Source organism: Aethalodelphis obliquidens, unplaced genomic scaffold (assembly GCF_003676395.1).
Source record: "Aethalodelphis obliquidens isolate GAN/ISIS:26980383/991018 unplaced genomic scaffold, ASM367639v1 scaffold76, whole genome shotgun sequence".
Taxonomy (NCBI): domain Eukaryota; kingdom Metazoa; phylum Chordata; class Mammalia; order Artiodactyla; family Delphinidae; genus Aethalodelphis; species Aethalodelphis obliquidens.
This window is the reverse complement of record NW_020838020.1, coordinates 4398097-4421192: the sequence shown is the minus strand read 5'-3', so window position 1 is coordinate 4421192 and position 23096 is coordinate 4398097. Positions and strand designations below refer to the sequence as shown.

Sequence of the window (23096 nt, the reverse complement as noted above, 5' to 3'; positions counted from 1 at the left end):
AGTGAAATTGTAAGAATTAATGAGGTAACACATTTGAGCATTGTCTCATTAGGTAAAAAGTGTTATGTAAATACTGGAATCCATGAAAGCATGCATCACACTTTGCTACATTTATAAACAGTCTTATAGGAAGACTGTAGAACAATATTAATGATAACAATAACATTTATTCATAATTCTAAAGATTAAGCTTACTCGTATATGTTCTGATACATAGGAACTTTGGGGGGAAATATACAAAGAAAAATGTTTCCCCTATATTTGCTTCCTCTTTACTTCTTTTGAACTTACTTTAAGACCACAGCTACAACTACAGAAAGGCTTTCCTAAACAGAAATACTTTTTTCCCTGACAGAGTAGACAAAGTAGTGTCTCTCACCCTCCTGGTGCCAGACAAAGCCCCAACCAGACACACATGTCTCTTTTGCTGGTTTTGTCTTATTCTGATCTTCCTACTCTCTCCCTGACAGAAACTATAATGTCCCAGTGGAAAACAGGTCATGGAATGTTTAGGCTTTGTAACCGCTGAAGGACAAGGGAACCGAAACAGAGAGTGTGGTAGAGTGAATAGAGCATAATCTTACCAGTGTTGAGCCTGGGTAAAGGCCTTGTCTAGGACATGTAAAGGGGTCCTGTAAAGTCTCCTCCAAATCTGAAATTTTGTATTTAAATAAAATAGCTATAGATCTGAATTCTAACCTACTGTGTCACTGTGATCATGTAAAGTGTACAACAGCTTCGTTATGACTTTGTTAAATTAACACTTGTGTAGAGCACAAGGTGTGAATGGAGAGCCATAATTCAACAACAGATCAGAAAAGAACTGAAATAGAGTTTATTACTCATGGGCAAAGAGGGGCCACACAGGGAGGTCAAGGCAGAGTGAAGACAGAGAGAGAGAGAAAGACAGGACCTGGGGGATATGCCTTCATTAGTGTCCATGGGTGGAGTGATTGGGGTTTCCAGGCTAAGGCCAGATAGGTCAATTCAAACTCAAAAGAGCAGAGTTTTGGTAAGCTCCCAGGGTCTTATCTAAGGGACACACAAAAGGAAGGTCCTGGGAAGGCCCAGTGGGAGAGAATATTGATGACAAGAACTGTTGGGGAAGTCATAACAAGAATGTACATTTGCTTGTGACTCTGTGAGCTCTTATCTAGGCCACGCCCTTGCATGAGGGGGCTAGTGCTGTAATAGAGCAGAACATATCTGACTCCATATTAGATCTTTACTTATCTTTTACTTTAATCTTTGTATTCCATTGCTTTTGCTACAAGTTAAGAATGTCGTCTATAGCCTGAAATATACAGGATAGCCCATTTCAAGCCTCTGACCTTTAAAGGTATAACACTTTTCCATTCATATAGAAATAAATAGTTGCAGAACAGAGAATAACATTTGTCTTGTTGGAGGTTTATAGGAATATCATGACCTGACCTACCTGGACAGCTGCAAGAACAACAGATTCTGCCACCAAGAAGTTTGCAACAACCAACCACACCACCTCTTCTTTTAGTATAAAAGAAGCCTGAATTCTGACCCAGGTAGGATGGTTTTTCAGGACACTAGTCTACCACCTCATCAGTCTGCTGGCTTTCTGAATAAAGTTGTTATTCCTTGTCCCAACAACTCATCTCTTGATTTATTGGTCTGTCATGCAGTGCAAGCAATACAAGCTTGGACTCAGTAACAGTGTCAGTTGACCAAACAAAATGGATACCAAGGTAGTAATACCATGGAGTAGCTTAGGTAAATGCTTGACCTTTTTAAATGCATATTTTCCTATTTAATATCACAGAAACTCCATGACATTGATAATCTTCACTCTAGAGGCACATACATATCAGTGGAGATTCAGAAAGGTTGAATAAGTTGTGAATGGTGGATAGCAAGTTAGAATGTATTTCTTTCAAATTCAGAGCTTGTGCTTTTCTAGTATGTCATACTACCTCTTAATATATGCTCATTCAATGAATGTAAAATGTGTTATATTTCTCCAGTGATAACCAGTACAGTTTTTCATATGAAATTTCTCTTTAGTAATTAGGAGAGCTAAATGAACTCTATGAAGTTAACAAATATTTACTAACTGACAGTGTGGCAGGTACTATATAATGCAACAGGGTACAACAGTAAACAAGACACAGGCATCCAGTCTTACGGGGTTTATGGTCAAGGGGAAGACACATAAGTTAAAAGAAGTATAAAAGATGGTCAATTATTACTGTTTTGTCTTTTTTTGTAAGGTACCAGGATTTAAGTGTTACTATATACCAACTATTGTGTTGGATGCTTTTATATATTATTTCATTTAATCCCTATATATAACTTAAGTATTATTTTCCTTGTTTTACAGATGAGGAAGCATACATAATTAGTACATGCTTGTGCCAATGTATTCTCTTTCCAGCAGTGGATAAAAATGGCCTCTTTCATCAAATCCCTACAATACTGTGCAGTTTCCTTAAACAAATTCTACTTTAATAGATTAAAATATTGAACCTCATTGTTTGCAATTTTACTTTTACTTCTAATGAGGTTGGAAATTTGTTGGTATATCAGCAAAGATTTATTAGGCAGCTATTATTAACCAAGTACTGTATGTGACCCAGAGGATAAAAAGATAAAATGATTGTTTTCAAAAATTAGAAAGATTAAAAGAAAAAAAGAGTTTATAAGCCTCATAGGTGAAAAGAAACAGACATATTTTCTTCATGGTTTAGTATCACACTCTTGGTCACAGGGTCACAGTTGATGAATCTCAACAAGAAGGACAAAGGACATTCTGGATCATTGTTGTTGTTGTTGTTGTTATTGTTTTTATAAGGATTCTAGCTTAATAAAATTAACTATTATTTTACTATTTGAATATTGGTTTCTGCTCATCTTTTTCCATCTACCATACTCCATTGGCTTGAAATTTTATATAGGTCCCAATTTAAAAGCTAAGAATGGCTTGCATGGTGTTGATCCTGACTATATACAGATTTAACAGCTATAATATATCTGAACAAAGAATTGATCCTGAGGACATAGAGGTATTAATGTCTATAATTTATCTGAAAAAAGAATTGCTAATTTGAATATAAAATTTATTTTAACACACTTCCAGAATATGTCTACTGTTTGCCACAATGTAGGTCAACTATCTTGCATTTGTAATGTTTCTTAAAGGCTATTAGTCCCTCCTGAAAAATCAGATTAGAACTAACACCACATTTCTGGTGGCTTGGTTTTCATTCCATTTTCTTTCAGCCAAATCATACTGGCTTCCCACCCTCTCACTGGGCTGCTAGTGCCCTAAGCTAGGATTATCACTGTATGCAAGTCAGATGCAATGATAAAGGCACCTAATACTCATCGCACCCATATAGCATATATATTTTTCATACAGCTCCCTCTTTGTTTGGAAAATCTCCTATTTTACTCTATCTCATTGATTTTACTTGTTTGTTTTTAAACTGTACAAACTATCAGAGTTGAAGCTACATCTATTTGTAGACGATATCAACCTACATCTAAGCTACATCTATTAAGCTATTTGCCTGTGAGAGTTGCTTTTTATATTCATTGAAGACTTATGTGACAGTGGCTTAAGCCATAGGACATTGAGAACTCACTTACTGGGAAATCTCAAGGTTGGTGGTTGCTGGGCTCATACATAAACTTAATATGCTCCAAATTCTGAGTTAGCATCTTGATGATCCTCTTGGCCTTCTTATTATCATAACAAGACAGCTAAATACAATCAAGAATTTTTATTAATGAAAATAAAAAGATGTCCTCGAGGTTCCCCAGAAGACTTCCCTTTCCGTGTCATTGGCTAGAACTTTGTTACATATACATTCCTATACCAGACTAGCCTCACCTTCAGTGAGATTAAAGAAAACCTGTTCTATTCATGAACAAAATCAGGCCATGGCAATAAGGAAGAAGTTGGGAAATAATTTTTGTATACAAATACAGGAGTATCTGAGAAAAAATGTTTTAAAACCACAGTGACTGATTACATCTAATCAATCCTTAAATCACTTTAAAAACAGAAGAAGAAAAGAGAAATTCATTGTGATTGAATTTGGTTCAGGGACGAATATTATAAAATTTGAATATGTAAGTGTATCGCAGACAATGCACATTAGACACATATCCTAAAACAAATATTGAATCATATTTTATATGTACTCCAATTTAATTTAATTAATACTCTATAGAATCATGGTTTGATTTTATTGTGCAGCAAAGAGTTCAGATTTATCAATCTAGTTCAGCTTCAGTAATAAAAAGGACCATATGTGCAGTCAGATTAACATAAATATTATGAGAACATATTTCAGTTAAAAAAGAGAAGTTCTTGTACCCAGAATTGTCAAGAAGATACTTAGCTTGTTTGAACTTATGAAAATAAAAGTTAAGTTTGTTGAGAGGTAGAAAGTCTACCTTTAGAAAACTGAACATATGGCAACTAAGAAGCACAACATGCAGAGAAAATAACAGGAAGGTTGGTCCAGATTTTGAAAATTTATAATTGCCTGCTACTTTTAGGATATTCTTATGGCTATAAGTAGCACAATAATTTAAAACAAAAGAAGAAAAATAGACTTCAAAAATGTTTACCTCATTCTGTTGGTGTTTTTAGTAAAAATATTTAGAATGTTAATATTTATAATTAATTTCAAAGCATATTTTATTTATGCAGACTTCATTTTTTTTAATTTTATTTTTTATTGATGTATAGTTGATTTAAAATATTGTGCTGTACAGCAAAGTTACTCAGTTATACACATATATATTCTATTTTTTTAATATTCTTTTCCATTATGGTTTATCCCAGGAGATTAGAATAGTTCCCTGTGCTATACAGTAGGACCTTGTTATTTATCCATGCTAAATGTAATAGTTTCCATCTACCAACCCCAAATGCTTAGTACATCCCTCTCCCTCCCCACTCCCCCGTGGCAACCACAAGTCTTAACTCTATGTCTGTGAGTCTATTTCTGTTTTGAAGATAGATTTCTTTGTGCCATATTTTAGATTCCACATATAAGTGATAGCATATGGTATTTGTCTTTCTTTTTCTGACTTACTTCACTTAGTATGAGAATCTCTAGTTGTATCCATGTTGCTACAAATGGCATTATTTTGTACTTTTTATGGCTGAGTAATATTCCATTGTATATGTGTACCACATCTTCTTTATCCATTCATCTGTCAATGGACATTTAGGTTGTTTCCATGTCTTGGCTATTGTGAATAGTGCTGCTATGAACATAGGGGTGCATGTGTCTTTTTGAATTATAGTTTTGTTCAGGTATATGCCCAGGAATGGGACTGCTGGATCATACGGTAATTCTGTTTTTAGTTTTCTGAGGAACCTCCATACTATTTTCGATAGTGGCTGTATCAACTAACATTCCCACCAGCAGTGTAGGAGGTTTCCCTTTTCTCCACACTCCAGCATTTGTTATTTGTAGACTTTTTAATAATGGCCATTCTGACCTGTGTCAGGTAATACTTCATTGTAGTTTTGATTTTCATTTCTATAATAATTAGTGATGTTGAGCATATTTTCATGTGCATATCTGTATGTCTTCTTTGCAGAAATGTCTATTAATATCTTCTGCTCACTTTTTTTTTGTGTGTGTGTGGTACGCGGGCCTCTCACTGTTGTGGCCTCTCCCTTTGAGGAGCACAGACTCCGGATGCACAGGCTCAGCGGCCATGGCTCACGGGCCCAGCCACTCCAGCGGCATGTGGGATCTTCCCAGACTGGGGCACGAACCTGTGTCCCCTGCATTGGCAGGTGGACTCTCAACCACTACACCACCAGGGAAGTCCCTTCTGCCCATTTTTTGATTGAGTTGGTTGTTTTTTTGTTGTTGAGTTGTATGAGCTGTTTGTATATTTTGGAGATTAAGCCCTTGTCTGTCACATGATTTGCAAATATTTTGTCCCATTTTGTAGGTTGTCTTTTCAGGGTTTTTTATGTTTGTTTTTTTAGTTTGTTTTTATGGTTTCTGTTGCTGTCCAAAGGCTTGTAAGTTTGATTAGGTCGCATTTGTTATTTTTGTTTTTATTTCTATTGCCTTGGGAGACTGACATAAGAAAACATTGGTATGGTTAATGTCAGAGAATATTTTGCCTATGCCACCTTCTAGGAGTTTTATGGTGTCATGACTTATGTTTAAGTGTTTAAGCCATTTTGAGTTTACTTTGTGCATGGTTTGAGGGTGTGATCTAACTTCATTGATTTACATGCAGTGGTCCAACTTTCCCAACACCACTTGCTGAAGAGACTACCTTTTTCCTATTTTATATTTTTGTCTTCTTTGTCAAAGATTAATTGACCATAGGTGTTTGGGTTTATTTCTGTGTTCTCTGTTCTGTTCCATTGATCCGTATGTTTGTTGTTGTACCAATACTACACTGTTTTGATTACTGTAGCTTTGTAGTATTGTCTGAAGTCTGGGAGAGTTATGCCTCCTGCTTTGATTTTTTCCCTCAGGATTGCTTTGGCAGTTCTGGGTCTTTTATGGTTCCATATAAATTTTTGGATTATTTGTTTGAGTTCTGTGAAAAATGTCATGGGTAATTTGATTTGCATTAAATCTGTAGATTGCTTTGGGTAGCATTGTCATTTTAACAATATTAATTCTTCTAATCTAAGTCCATGGGATATTTTTCCATTTCTTTGAATTCTCTTTAATTTCCTTTATTACATAGTTCTCAACAGTCTTTCACCTCCTTGGTCAGGTTTATTCCTAGGTATTTTATTATTTTGGTATGATTTTAAAAGTTATTATTTTTATTACCTTTTTAAATTCCCTTTATGATATTTCATGATTAGTGTAAAGAAATGCAACCAATATCTGAATGGTAATCTTGTATCCTGCTACTTTGCTGAAATAATTTATTAGATCTAGTAGTTTTTGTGTGGAGTCCTTAGGGTTTTCTATATATAGTATCATGTCATCTGCATATAGTGGCAATTGTACCTCTTCCTTTCCAATTTGGATACCTTTTATTTCTTTTTCTTGTCTGATTGCTGTGGCTAGGACTTCCAATACTATGTTGAATAGAAGTGCTTAGAGTGGCAGCCCTGTCTTGTTCCAGATTTTAGTGGGAAGGCTTTCAGTTTTTCACCATTGAGTATTATATTGGCTGTGGATTTGACATAAATGGCTTTTATTATGTTGAGATATGTTCCCTCTGTACCCACTTTGGTAAGAGTTTTTGTCATGAATGGATGTTGGATTTTGTCAAATGCTTTTTCTGCATCTATTGAAATGATCATGTGTTTTTTAAGTTTTGTTTATGTGGTGTATTACATGATTGATTTGCATATGTTGCACCATCTTGCAAGCTTCATTTCTTAATTTCAATTTAATGAATATGACATATGAAATCTAAGATAACTAATAAAGTGCAGAATTATTCTCAGATGCTTATATAGTTAATATGATTAAGTTGGCAGCTGTACTCTAATAACTTCATATTATTGGACACTTTCTTTTAAATACAATAGTCTCGACTTGTTTGCCTTCTATTCTTTTGGTTTTATTTTTGGATATTTAAAGCTTTAAGGTGGTCAGTAATTACAGATGAACTTTTCAATGTTTTATATGCAGTTACACATGAAAAATAAGATTATATTTTAAAGGAATGGCTGGTGTATAGGTTTCTAGAAGCATTAACTGCAATTAACATTTAAATAATATCACAGAGATAAGATATCATATTAATTTTCCAAAGAAAATAGGTTGCACAAACCAAAGTTAGTGACTATTTTTGATTGGTGTACCAAAATAAGTTTTCTAATTAAAAAAAAGTCAAAATTACACTTGAATGAAAATGTGATTAATCAATTAAAGTTTTTGGAGAAAGATTTTTCACCTCTAGCATGTGTAAAACAACATTAAGAAAAATGTTCTAATAAATATTTCTTGCTGAGATAGAAAAGCTAAGTCTGTTGTGTAAGTGGTAAGTATATCAAGTCATGCTCCCAAGAATAGTGTTTTAGAATTTTCTAGCTTCAGAGCTAATGCTTGGAATTTGCTTTCTTTACTGCCATTCCATATATTTCCTTGTAATGGCTGAAGCTTAACATTGTCCCTCTGCCCACTCCATCTTTACTTCTCATCATGATCTAGGGAGACTCTGGAGAGTGGCCTTTCCCCTTGTCCTCATTAATGCTACTGGCTTGACCTGTCCACCCCAGCTGGACTTCCCTAACTCCCTGCTCTGTTGAATTGTCAAGAAAAATCAGGGTGCGCTGCAGATGGTGCTCTCAATTTAGCAAGTTCCGCCAGTGACAACTTACCATCATTTTATATTTTCCTACAAAACCGAGGTTAAAAAAAAAGGTGTGGGGAAGGAAGACCTATGTCAAGATGGAAGTGAGTCCTAAGAAAATGATTGGTCCTATTTGGTCTGTTAAAAAACAAACAAAAAAAAACTAGTTTAAAATAGAAAGAGCAATTGGTTTACAATCAAGACTGTGTTTTTTGTTGTTGTTTTATTTTTGGCTGCATTGGGTCTTCATTGCTGTACGCAGGCTTTCTCTCTAGTTGCAGCAAGTGGGGATTACTCTTTGTTGTGGTGCCTGCATTTCTCATTGTGGTGGCTTCTCTTGTTGCAGAGCATGGGCTCTAGGTGTGCGGGATTCCATAGGTGTGGTGTGTAGGCTCAGTAGTTGTGGCTAATGGGCTTAGTTGCTCCACAGCACGTGGGATGTTCCCAGGCCAGGGATTGAGCCCATGTACCCTGCATGGGCAGGAGCAGGCATATTCTTAACCACTGCACCACCAGGGAAGTCCAAGACTGTGTTTTCATCCATGTTGTGCCAATAAGCTTTGAAAGCTAGAGACTGTGGAAGAGACAGTAATGTGTTACCCAAGCACTGAGGATTAGGAAAAATAATCAATAAAGTAAAGAGGATTTTGAGACAACCTTGCCTGAGAAAAATGATCCAGATTTCTAACATTCAATACCCAAGCAAACTTTTGGAATATAACATTTTTAAGAGTGCATGAATGCTTGTTTATGTAGATTGATGGACTCTATGCTATGCACATAAATCCAACGCTTACACTTCCAAAGTTCTTCAGCCAAAACAGTTTCTCTTCCTCTAATACCAAAATAACATAGCCCAAGCCCCCAGTCCTATCTGATTACAAAAAATATGTGTCTTTCATAGATTTACTATTTCTGAGGGTTCCCAAGGAACAATTCTTTAGTACAACAGGCTGATCCTGTTTGCCTCTTGTCATGTCTTCATGCGGTGTTCTTCCAGGATTCTCCTTGTCTTGTCTTGCTATTGGTTCTCCAAATACTACCATTTCTCAGACAAATAAGTGATTCTATACCATTCCTTCACAGCACGGTTTGTAGCATGTAATACAACTTTGCTGAAATTTGGTTATAATACCAAGAATTATAATTCAGGAAGGGATATCTCAAAAATGGACACCAGATAATATAGTCTTAGAATCTAGCAGTCTTTTCACTTCTAGCACCATCTGTTTTCTTGAAACATTTTTGCCTATGGTCAACTTCTATCCTCATTCTTGGAGGCAAATTCTTACTGTCTCTTTTGTGAGTGGAGTGGAGGAGGGAAGGGAAAGGAGGCAAATAAGGAGAGGATGGAAAAATATTACAGTTATTTCCTTCAGCTCTAACTGAGCCCTAATGACTTCTTAATACCTCCATGTGATTTATCTTCATTGAGACTTCATCCCTGGTTCAAGATTGCCTCAAACCTGCATGTGTCTCTGTTGCTCTCACATCAACCTGACAAGAATAAAGGGAGAGTATTTCCCAACACAATTCCAACATCCAATCTGATATGCCAAAACTGTTTATAAATCCCGTATTTGCCATTTCATCACCTTCAGTAATTTTAAAATCCAGATTTATTCCACTTTAAGCAATAGGAGGAACTCAGCAAATTTAAAATAGCATTTTATCTCCACTCCATAAGCATTACTGCTTCTATACATTGGAGCATTGAGTAAGGGCAAATTACTGTCTCTTCTGGAATATCTTTTAGTATTCCAAATAAAATGCACCTTTGAGGAATGACTGATAACTCATAATCCAGTAGTTAATGCATAAAACTTTGAACAACTGTATCTGAGTATAGTTTTTTCATATTCACAGCCCAACCATTTTATTTTATAGTACCATTTAGCAATTGCAGCATAATTCTTGAGGAGTTCATATTTGAATTTGAAAATTCGAAATGTTTTTTAATTATTTAGACTGTAATACAAAGTTGAAGAAGAAGAAATAAAAAATGAACTTTGAACAGAAGGTTTTTTAATAATTTCAGCTTGGAATAAACTAATCCAATGTCTGCTTTATTGTCATGTTAAAAAAAAATTCCAACAAAATAATTACACATAAGAAACAGACTTAACTTTGTGTCTTCATTTTCTGCTTTAGTTTATAGATCTTTATTTTCCACCCTTACATTATCCTATACACCTCCCATAAACATATTTATCATGTTACAAAGTGTTACAGAGCATCTAGTTGGAAGAAATGATACTTAAAGATCATTTAATCAAACCCACATCTGATGTATACGTCTTTTTAAAATTCTAACAAATAGTCGTCATATTTATAGCTTGCTACTTCTAGGCAGAAGAGTTTTATTACATATTTCACGTTATACATTCTTTAAGTGCTTACTATAAGTTCTGCATGAGATGTTTATTCCACAGGGTTACTGAATCAATCACTGCCTTCAAATAGTTCCCAGTTAGTTGGAGTGGTGAACAAATAAACTGACAATTAGAATTTAAGGTGATAAAGTTTAGACAAGGAAGGCACTAAAAGAACGCGTAGGAGCTGCCCAGGACAAAGGGAAAGACAACTGGTTTCTCTATAGCACTGCCCACTAAAGGAGTGATCACTTTTACTTTTGCCTTCTTGTGTCAGCTACACTCTAGCAAAGGTAGTAAAGTTTAAATCAGCTCCTATCAAAAAAAGCAGGTCTATATTTTTCCCCAGACAGAAAAGAAGAAAAAAAGGAGTAAAGAAAAAAGTCTAAAACAGAAACACATAGTATATTAGAAAAGAAGAAAGCAGAAGAGTCCTCTTAAATTCATTTAATAATACCTTTAATACTTCAATAATACCTGTAATACCTCTATAACATGCACTTGGATTGTCTCCCAAGTTCTCTGGATGGTACCAATGTACACGTGCCAGCCCTCAAAACATGTCACTTTGTAGAGGATTCTACAATTAGATGGTAGTCATGAACTGATTCCATAAACATTTATTGAACCCCTACTATGTCAAAGGCTCAGTGAACACAATGGTGAATAACAGAGACATAATATTTGTTCTCAGGGAGTTTAGAGTCTAATGACAGATACCAGCAAGTAAATAGATGATGAAAATACAGTGTGCTCTGATAGGGCGATCATCTGGTTACTTGAGAGCAGTTGGAAAAGTCTAAAGGAAGTCATATTTTAAATTCTGAGCTCAAAAGCACCTATACCGCATCTTTTATTTAAAAAAAAAAAAAAGAGTAACAAGGGGTCTTAGCTAAGACCCTCTAAGAGAGAGAACAGAAAGAAAGAATGTATCAGCAGAGCAGAGAAAGCTCAGAAAGGCCCAGAAGCAAAAAAGGGCACGGGGTTTTCAAAGAACTTAAAGGAGTTCAATTTAGCTGAATCTTCAAGCAATCCATGTTTTGGGGGTGCTTGAGAAGAGGATAGTCAAGTGATCAGGGGACAGAGCATGCTGGAGTCTGCAGGCTATTTTAGGACATATGGACTTTTAGACTGAGACTAATAGGGAAATATTGGACAGTTTTAACCCAGAGTGATATGATCAGATTTCATTTTAGACATAATACACTCATTCCTTGTGGAGAATAGATTTTCAGGACTTCAAGTCAAGGAGCAAGTAAGTATATGTTTACTAGCCCCACCACGGTGCCTGTACAAGATCCAATTAAAGAAATGCCCCAAATTTGCTCCACACCCATTAACCCCTCAGTGCCCTCAGTGGCTTTAGTGGTTTAGTGGAAAGGGTCACCACACTACCCCTCACATCTTAGCATGATCTGCTGTCCTGGCCTCTCCCTGTGAGGTCTGTTCTGGCATACCTCCATCCTACCAACTATAGCAGGACCTGCAGCGGCTGTGGTGCCCGAGCACACACGAGCTATGGTTCTTTCTTTACTTCTAGATCCAGACATAGCATGGAAGCATGAGTTGGCCTTTACATATTGAGAAAATTTGGGCAGGAGAATTTGGAGAACTTAGCCAGAGAAATTTTGTTGGAGTGGTTAGACTGGGGTATTGATGTATTGGTACACTTTCAAGAAGATCGTGAAATTGATAAAGCAGATGAGGCAGGAGATGAAGTAAGAGCTAGGAAGGTTTTTTATTTGTTTACTCTTCTTTTGTTTTAAATTAGAGAGACTCAAGCATTTTAAAATGTTATGAAAAGGCATAAGCTTATGACCAGGTTAAAAAAAATTAGAGGTTGAATTTACAGAAAACAGAAGAGAGAATTTCTGACCAGTTAGCAAATATGCTACTCTGTGGCTCACTGATTTATTAGTTTGTTTTAAGCTCACAATGCATTCTAGAGAGAAATTTCCCATGGCATTATGGAATTCAGGCTTCCCTTGAGAATTTGGAAGATTTGGCAACCGTTGGACCAACTATTCTGTATGGAAATGGCTGTGGTGGCCAAATAGCTGCCATTCTCTTCCAAAGGAAGAAAGTACAATTTCTGTCTCTCATTTCTCCTTACTAAACTAGCTTCTGTAAGTGTTTGAATTTGTGTAGGCTGAACTATGAAATAACAGTAAAATAATCATAGAATAAGACTGAAAGAGTTGAAAGATACAGATTCAGAAAAGTTGAAGAATTTTAAAAGAAGTGAAGAAAGAAAAGAAGTGAGGAGACATAGTCAAGTTTCTACCTGTTCTAGTAGTTGAGATAATTTTTGACTAATGGCATCTCTGCTCTCTGGAGTCGGAGCAAAGTTTTCTCTAGGAGTAGAGGGAAGTTCATTGATTATAACACATAGTATTAGGAGCAGGGATAAAGAGAACTGCACTTTTGATATTCTGTGTAATTAATATATTTTAAATATCTTGTGATCAGAAAAGGTGTTGAATAAACTATTACTACTAACAATAATAAATGCATTTATGGAGCACTTATGGTATTTCAAGCACCATTCTAAACTCTATAAATGAATTACCCCGTTCAATATTCACAATAAGACTATGAAGTGAATATTATTCTCTTGATTTTACTTCATTAAAAGATGATTGTGTCAATTATATATGCCAGGTTTATTCTGCAAAGTGGAAATTTCTTAATTTGATGAGATTCAGTACCATCATCTCCCTTAAATTTTTCTAAGTAGAATTTATAAGCTAAATTTCCTTATCCTTATTTCATTATTAATTGTAATAAATATTGAAATATTATAAGGAACTTCACCACCATTAAATACTGCTGAAGGCAAGTATTTCATTTTGTACCATTTAAGTTTAACTTAATTCATGAGCCCCTAGAATGCATGACTGAAGCGATCTTTTCTCTAGTAATATTTCATCTGCACTAGATAGTTGAAAGCCATCCTACTGGGAAGTGGGTATTTGTGCTACGTGAACTTCTTTACTTAGAATTCTAGCATTATATAAATAATATCAAATTAATACAAAGAATAACAATATGAGCTATTAGTAATACTATAAATAATATACAACTGTCTATGTAACTATATACCTTTATATCTGTATCTATATCTATCTAATATTTATCTATAAGTGTTAAAACATGCAAAGATTCCCAGGTTAACATTTTTAAAGGAAGTGACCATAAATGTTTTCTTTCTCAAGAAGTTTAATATTGTTGGTTTTCTCATACTGATTACTGTGTGTGTGTAGGCAGATATTTCCTATACACCCGTTGTTCAATTCTTTACATCAGCAATTATATCATGACAAATAATTAAAGATCAAAATATAAAAGAGAGGGCTTCCCTGGTGGCACAGTGGTTGAGAGTCCACCTGCCAATGCAGGGGACACAGGTTCATGCCCCAGTCTGGGAAGATCCCACATGCCGTGGAGCGGCTGGGCCCGTGAGCCATGGGCACTGAGCCTGCACGTCCGGAGCCTGTGTTCCGCAACGGGAGAGGCCACAACAGGGAGAGGCCCACGTACCACAAACAAACAAACAAATATATATATATATATATATAATAGAAATGAAAAGTTACCCTATGCAAGTGACTCAATGGAGCAGTGGATTATTGAATGATATTGTGATATTATTAAACTATTTGAATATTTATATTTAATACTTTATGCCATTTGTTATCACACTGTATTATAAAAAGAGTACACTGTAAGATTGTGAACTACAGGGAGATGACATTTAAAACCTACACTCAGCCTTTCCTGGAGGAAAGGGAAGACTAATGTAGTACTACTACTTGGTATGACCTTGGCATTATAAGTAATTTATTTTCATATCTATAATCTGAGATTCTTGTTTGTCAAATTAAGGAGTACTTCAACATTTGGACAATAAATCAAACTGTAGATGTAAGAGCAGTTGACTGAAATTGGTGATGCAGTAAGAGTGGGTATTTATGCTCTGGAGCTTAACATATAGCTTTCTCCATGGTGCTTGGGGAGCCCATTCTCCTCTCTGTTCAAGAACATAGCTCCCTTTGATGTCAATGGGAGCTGCATTTCCGTGACGAGAAGAAAATAAGCATGCTAAAGTTAATTGTCAGACTGATTTTGGTCTCATTTTAATGCCCTGTGGCAATGGAAGCCTGATGTGTGGCTCACTTTGTTCTTTACCTGATTTCCAAGTAGGGAACAGAAGGCAAGTGCTATGTGTAAAAAGGTGTGAGCTGTCAATAGATACATCTGGGGCATGTGAAAAGCATTCAGCACTTTTATCTAACAGAGGGGACGTTAGCCCGATTTCCCAGGAACACTGTTTAGGCTCTAGTCCCTCTAAACTTGTGTGCCATTTTAGACTGCATTATTTTGTCCCAAGGCTGAAAAACACAATTTCTACACATTTAATAAATAAAATATTTAAGCCAACATATAAATATATCATCCAGTGGGTAAACCAAATTCTAAACGGAAGGGAGATATTCATTTCAGAACAAGTTAATAAATTATTTTATTGCTCTTGTTTAGAAAAAATAGCAATTTATGATTCAGTTCCAGAGTCAAAAAGTGCTTGAATCTTTCATAAGGAGGTAGCATTGCTTAGTGGGTAAAAGCGCATATTCTACGGTCAGACCAGGAGGCTGGCACTGCTGCTTGCTTGCTGTACCATCTAGAGTAGATTCATTTGAACTCCCTGTATCTCAGTTTCCTCACCTGTAAAAATGTAATATAAACCTAAAAAACAATACCTAGAAAACAAAGTATATGAGAAAATTAAATGATAATGTACATCCTTAGAACTGTGCTAAGCACAGAGTAAGTGCTATATAAGTGCAATTATAATTATTGATGGATAAATAAAACAAACTTCATTGACTAATAATTATATGCTGTAGAAAAAAAAAAAGGACAGCAAGTATGTTTCCCACATATTTAAATTTTAGTCTGACAACTGTGTAACTAGATAGATTTTCCTAGGAAATTATATTCTGTGTCATGATGTGTATGCCAGGGTTCTCTGGCAGTTACTCTGAAGATCTCTGGGTTCTGAGTGAAGCCCCCACTGCTGTTTGGGACAATCACAACCAAAGGTAAGTAAAACCTGAATTTTAAAAATATTGTTCATCAGTTGTCATATTATGGAGCTTAACTAAAGGCCATCTAACCCATATATACTGGGCAATAAAGATTTTAACAATCTTTTGTAACCTTGGCCATATCCAGAGACAGTGGCCCTTTAGATCCTGAACTGAATTTTATGATGGATGCTTTAAACAAGGGGAGAATGAGGGCGTATTACTGAGGCTGATATGTTTTGTTTTATAGAGATTTGTTCCTCTTGGCTGTGGCAGCCTAGGAAATTATTTTCTTCTTTTGAAATGCTAGATTTTCCTAAGGGAAGCAGTCCCTTTTATAGTGTAGAGAGGAGAGTTAGTTGGTGATGGGGAACTTGGTGATGTGAGTGGTCTGGGGACCAGCACAGATGATACTCTTATGCTGTTTTCCAAATGGTGGAAAAGGATTACTTTAGTGGTGTATAAACATTGAAAAATATTATTTAAAGTGAAGGAGAAAAGTATATTTTACATAGAATTTCATATAGTTTATATAGTGATAGTCATGATTTACCTAAACTATGATTTTAAAATGCTAAACATTGAAGAAATAAGCCTGTTCAAAATTATTATTTCTAATGGTCCATTCATCATCAGACTTTGGAGAAAATAAAAAAGGAGAGAATGTTTTCCACAAAAAATTTAAAATATATTTTATTTATTTCACTGAGAAATGGAGTGCTTTTTTGCTTATCTTGCTTTCACTCCCTGTAATCTTAGAGACAAATATATGGAGAATATATGCAGAACTGGTTACATGAATTTATATAAACATAGACACACATAATCCCTTTGCCTCAATTTTCTGTCTTTTTTTGTAATTTTTATGTTATTTTTATTTTTCTTTGATGTATGGATTTTTTTGGGGAAAAAAAAATCAATGTAAAAGTTATTTCTGGTAGAAATGAGATGTGCTTTTTAAATGATAGCTGATACCATCTTAGACTTTTCCATAAGTCCAATGGCCATAAAAAGCCTCTTCTTTGTGGGGTGAACAGTGCTGGGGTGGACCATGTACAGAGAATGCATCAGGGCATAAGAGAGGCTTGGTGGGAACTTCAAGTCATAAAGTGTCAAAGAGGAAATAATACCTGTAAAAGCAGGGACCACATACCATAGTCAATGGAGTGTGCACACTTTCAGGAGTACAGAAGGGAAAATGGGTTCCATGAAAAAAAAAATTGCTGGATAAAAATGAAAATTATTTGCTTCATAAGAAGTTTCTTCCAAACCAGCAAGTTCCTGGAAACATAGTAATTTTGTACTTGAAACATATTGAGAACAGTCTGGAGTTCCCCTGGGGGAAAATAGACAAATTCCAGTAAGTAGATAGAAAGGGATAGAAGAGTTAAAAATATGAAGAGTGGAGTGTTTCAGTTTTTTGCAAATAATGTATTTTGTTACCATTTCCTAATCATGTAACCTAAACAGGTTCTAGTTTATGTTTACTGAGGACCTTGTTATCAATGATTGATTGTGTTAGAGTTCCAAGGTCAATATTATTATTTTGAGTATCATTATTCAGGATTATGTCGATGATGCCAAACTAATAGTGAATTTGGAGGTGAAAAAACAAAGTTCTTGGTAGAAGAACCACAAAGATAATATACAGTACAATCACCATAGTTAATAATAATAATATAATAATAATATATATTTGAAGATTTCTAAGAGAGTAAATCTTAAAAGTTCTCATCAGGAGAAAAAAATTGTAACCGTGGGGGGTGATGACTATTAACTAGTTTTATTGTGGTGATCATTCTGCAGTATATACCAATATTGAATCATTATGTTGTACACCTGAAACTAATACAACGTGATATGACAGTTATATCATAATAAATGTTTTTTAAAAAGAACTACAAAGATCCAGAAAATACAGGGATTGAGTGTAAATAGTACTGTAATAGTATGCGAAAAATTACTGTAGTTGAGGGCTTCTTTGGTGGTGCAGTGGTTGAGAGTCCGTCTGCTGATGCAGGGGACACAGGTTCGTGCTTCGGTCTGGGAAGATCCCACATGCTGTGGAGCAGCTGGGCCCGTGAGCCATGGCCGCTGAGCCTGCGCGTCCAGAGACTGTGCTCCGCAATGGGAGAGGCCACAACAGTGAAAGGCCTGCGTACCGCAAAAAAAAAAAAAAAAAAAAAAATTACTGTAGTTGAGCATATTTGCAAATATGTGGACTTTATAATATTCGACATTGAATGAGTCCAATAATAATTGTGTTGTATGTACTCTAAGAACACAACCATAGAACTTTAAAAAGAAAATTTTAGGGTAAAAATTGAAAAAAATTAAAAAGAGCTTTTCATTATAAAGCTTCAAGAACCATGTGGTATGTTAGGATAACAAAAATGTGGACAGAACTCAATTCATTGTGTGGTGCACTATTTAAGAAGTTTAAGAAATAAGAAAATAAAATTCATTTTTGAAGAAAATATAGACCTTATTTAATATTTTAAAATGGATAATGGTGGCATCATGATAATAGAAAATTGATATCTTTGGAATACTCATTAATATAAACGAAAACTGAGTGAACTAAATGTAAATGAAATATTATTATGATAGCCATGCTTTAAATACTGTGTGTCTTACAAAAGTATTTTATTGCTATGAGATTAATTTTATATTTTTTCAACAGTGGAAAACCTGGTTGATGTGTATTAAAATTTAGATTGGTAGTTGTGATAAGGGGAGAACAGTATATAGAGAAATAATTATGTGATCACTATGCCTTTAAGAACACTGGGAGAATTTGAAAGTGATCTCTTTCAAAAGAACCAATGAAGGAGCTTCCTTTAGGGAGAGGCGGTCAGCTCTATTTAAAACAAAGCAGAACAATGAAGCATTTTTTAGACTCCTAACACCACTCCTCCTTTTCATAGTTTGGTTTGCCCTCTTACAAAGTAACACCCTGGCATCCACATTAGAATTGAAACTGACAAGGCATCCCTTTTATCCCTGGCTTCCAAAACTCCTTATTAATAATAATTAGCCATTCCTGGCTTCTATTCAAGAGAGTTTAATATATACTAGAATGGCTTCTGGGCCTCAGCTGCATTTCTTACTTTAGCTAAGGAATGATGGTGCTGGGAGAGGGAACACCACTCTATGCTGAAAGAGATTTGCTGAATAGCATCAGTGCAGCAAAATGACTACTCAGTTTTCTGTTAATGAATAACCATTATTTAAATATATATTTTATGTTAGTATATGTGTAGAAATGCTCATACAAATGGGTCATATTTAGCATAATAAATTTATTTCTATATCTACCTTAGAAAATGTGTGGCATATAGCCTGTAGCATTTGATAATCACTTTAAAAGTCATTATTTTTATACATTTCATACGTGTGCTTTCCTAGGAAATGTAACTGCCTTTGATTTCCAGGTAAATGTGATTTATAATATTAAATGTCTATGCAATAAAATAATGTGGGTGATATTTAAGATTAGTTATCATGAATGTATTATTTACTTAATGAATAAATACTTCAGTTTGGTTTGTAATGTTACTTATTTTAATTTTTACAGAGCATATAACTGAATGCCTTGATAAGAGTAGATATTGTCATATTTATTAGAAGAAATATAGTGGGATGGGGAGTTTATTTTCCAAACTTCTGGTTTGGAGGAAGGCATTTCTATTCCACTCTTTCAGGGAAAGAAAAGGTAGGAGCATAATTATTTTATTTTCTCTCATCTTTCACTCTTCAAGGCAGAAAGGAATGACATCTGACTGGTAAAAAATGGAGGGAGGGACTGAGCAGTCATGGACTCTTGTTTTCAAGAGTGGCCTGTTTCCAGGATTCATTCACTCTCTGTGTCCTAGGGCAGGCTCTGCCCCTGAAAGGAGGGTGGCACCACAGACTACTGGATAAATCTGGCTTATTCAGAGGTGAGGGGTTAGGGTCTCACATACAGCCACTGATCCAAGCAAATATCTTTACCTCCATGTCACTATCTCCTGAGTCTTATTTTACAACTCTTCAAAAAGCTGTGGAGAAAGAGTCAGACCTGTTTACTTACCCTAAAACTCTGATCCAGTTGCTCTGTGGTGAATATAAACACATGGCATATGTGTGAGTCTTATTATCCTTTGCAGTTTCTGAGCCTATTTTCCTAACCTGAAATAAATATAGCTGAAGTTTTGGCCCTTGTTTCAAAGCCTCAATCCCTGAATAGTCCTCTTCTGCCAGCAATGAAATGTTTGAGAGTTTGTTTCATGAAATCTTATTAAAGGATACTAAGAGTGAAGAAGATAACCTCACTAAATAACCAGTGTTACCTGCCCAGTTTCTGACTTGGGATTTCACTTTGATGAAACTTGTATGAATCTTGACTAGAAGGTGAACTTTCTCCCTGAATTTCCCAAGAAAATGATTTCATAGATCATTAGCGGAATTTAACCCTAACTTGGAAACTTATTTTCAGAACGTAGGTATTATTAAAACCCCTAACAAATTTTCTTTGATTTCTAATTAAAAGTTAACTTTTATTAACATATACTTATCTAACAATTAGAGTAAAAATCATCACTTTGGATTTTGACCACAAATTAACACACTACAGTCAGGAATTCAGAACATTTATTGCAAGAGCTGAATAATTGTAAATAACTTAGAACTGGCAAAGCAGTAACAAGGATAATTGTTTAGATATTTATTGTGTCAAAGTCATCAAACACCCCTCACAAACTGACAAATATGTACTTCAATAAGCTATGCACTCCTACCCATTATTTTCCATTATACTGTGGAAAAATGTGAATTGCTATTTACAAAGTAATTTTATTTTTGGTAAGAACAAATTATCTATCAGATTAGCAAACCATTTTTTTACTTTTTTTTTTTACTTTTAAACTGATGTTGAACGGTGGCATTAAGATAACTTTCACTTCTTTCAATAAAGACATTTTGTTGCATGCTATTTATTTGTTTAAATCATCTGTCATGCCTTAACAAAAACCTCCTAAGAATGCTCGAATTTGGATTTGTTTGCACGTGCAACTGAGATCTTATTAACATTAGCTGTCACTCTGTTGGTTTGACCTAAGTGACAAGATGCTGGTACCTGCCGGCATTGACCAACTATGATAACAAACAGTTAAACAGCAATAATTAGAGATCTATCCCTTAATTTCCCCCAACTAGCCTACCTGGAGAATGTTCTGTTACATCATGAAGGCACAACACATTAAACAGTTTGTGACTATGGTCTAACACTTGTGTTACAACAACATTATTGGATATGAGGATCAACACAAACTGCCATTTCAACAAAGTTGTAGACACACATTTTCCCAATTGAAACTATTTTTGAATAGTAATTTTTCTTCAATATATGCTAATTTAATACATAAGTTTTGCATGAGTGACAAGCACAGGATATATCACTTTCTGAAGGATAACACTTTCCCATTACTATGCTACTAAATAAGTGATTTCGCTTTTGCCTACTTTGAAAATAAGGATGTCAAGAAAATAGGTTCTGAATTTCCAAGCTTTTGCAGAGGTCCTTTTTTTATATAAAGTTTTCATTTTTTATCTTTATTTCTTATAGAATTCCAGCATCATAAGCTATCATAAAAGAAGCGAGATTCCAGAACCTTTATTTTCACTACAAGTATCTGAGATCTTTTGAACAATGTGTGTCAAGACAGACTCAGAAACACTTCACTAAAAGAAACAACAAAAATAGCAACAAAGAGGCAAACAGAAAAAGAAAAGAAGCAACCATAAAACACAGAATTATGCTACAACGTTTTTTAGGTGAACGGTATAAGTACACAAAAGTTGTTAATAATAGCTTGCTTCTATTTACAAATACTTTAACACTGATTGACTTACAAGTGTCCACTAACGTTGTTAACAGCACAATAGGTTTAATGCTTATCTTTTTAAATTTCGTTTGAAGTATAATGTCAAGTATAGCAGTCCCAGCACAGATCAACAACAAAAAGAGCACAATTTTCTAACTGGATATGTTTGTCAGTCACTCTAATCCATGGAACTTTCTTACTCTCCAAATGCATATTCTATTATTCATAGCAGCAGTCCAGGGTCAAAATAAAATGCAGTTAAAAAAAAAAAGGATATTTGCACAACGGAGAGACCTCTGGAGAGTTTAATCAATCCTAGTAAACAAGATCACATGGCTAGTAGAACTATCTTCTCTCTCTTATGTGGTAAAACACTGTATCCTCCATGGTGCTAACACAAAGTTATGGATATCCCTGCTATAAGGGGCATAGTTGTAGAGATCTATTGAATACATAAAGCTCTGACACACACGGTATTAACATGTCTATTTAGTTTAAAGTTATTAGGTCCCATATAGCCTTTTTCTTTTTAGAGTTGGTGCTCCTTAGGACTCTCAATAGCACCTCCTGCTTGCTTATAAGACTTCAGATTTGCCAGAGGAATGTCTGTCATGTGGCTGCCATTGTTGAAATGGCCTTCGGTGGAACCATACTGCTTACGGTCATTGAACTGGTTCCTGTTGCTATCTTCTTTCCAGGCTCTGGTCAGGGTGTGCCCATTCACAAGCTTGTCCTTCTTGACCCATTCTTTCTGGGGTGCAAAGGTTGAGAGAGGTGATTTAGGGTGTTGATAGGGACCCAAGCCAGGAGGCATCCAGCAGTTATCAGAGTGACCCAAAACCAAGCACTCTTGAGTGCACATCTCTGTAGCTTCAGCTAATCCTCGGGGGCCCAGAGGCCCATCTGCAGAGGACAAGAGACAAAATAAGGAAAGAAAGTGGTTAGAGTTTTCATTTAAAATTATCTCCTTAGAGAAAAAGTGCATTGGTAATCTCATTTGCTCATGAAAATTATATTAAGGTAAACAATTCAAATATATGATTCCTCATTCTTTTAAGAATAACATAGGAGGAATAAAATTCCTTTTACTTGAGGTGAGAATTATCTCTTTTCCTTAAGCCTTCATTTATATCTAGAGATACAGACAGATAGAAAAATAAATAGACAGACATGAGTAAACAGATATACCCATGACATATCATTTCTGATGAACTTTTTCCATGACATATGTATTATTACTAATTTATGTCCTACTTCTCCACAAAAAAACTCATATTCACGAGAAATAGTGAAAAGTACAAAAATTTTATGTGCAATGTTGAAATATATGCTAACATATCAACTCCTTGAATATAAAAAGTATTACTTGAAATATAACATTAAAAATAAATACTGTAGGGCTTCCCTGGTGGCGCAGTGGTTGAGAGTCCGCCTGCCGATGCAGGGGACGCGGGTTTGTGCCCCGGTTCGGGAAGATCCCACATGCC

General features: G+C 35.2%; 1 protein-coding gene across 4 annotated transcripts in view; it reads right to left on the bottom strand.

The window, feature by feature from the left end:
* Window positions 1–20360: 20360 nt before the first annotated feature.
* Window positions 20361–23096, bottom strand: part of PCDH9 (protocadherin 9) — a 986051-nt gene continuing 983315 nt past the window's right edge. For 3 of the 4 annotated variants that reach the window (XM_027092277.1, XM_027092279.1, XM_027092280.1), the window contains one exon: window positions 20361–22512. In XM_027092277.1, the coding sequence (XP_026948078.1) occupies window positions 22139–22512 (374 nt within the window). In that variant the 3' untranslated portion in view covers window positions 20361–22138. The remainder of the gene's footprint in view (window positions 22513–23096) is intronic. The other variant, XM_027092278.1, reaches the window with a different exon arrangement.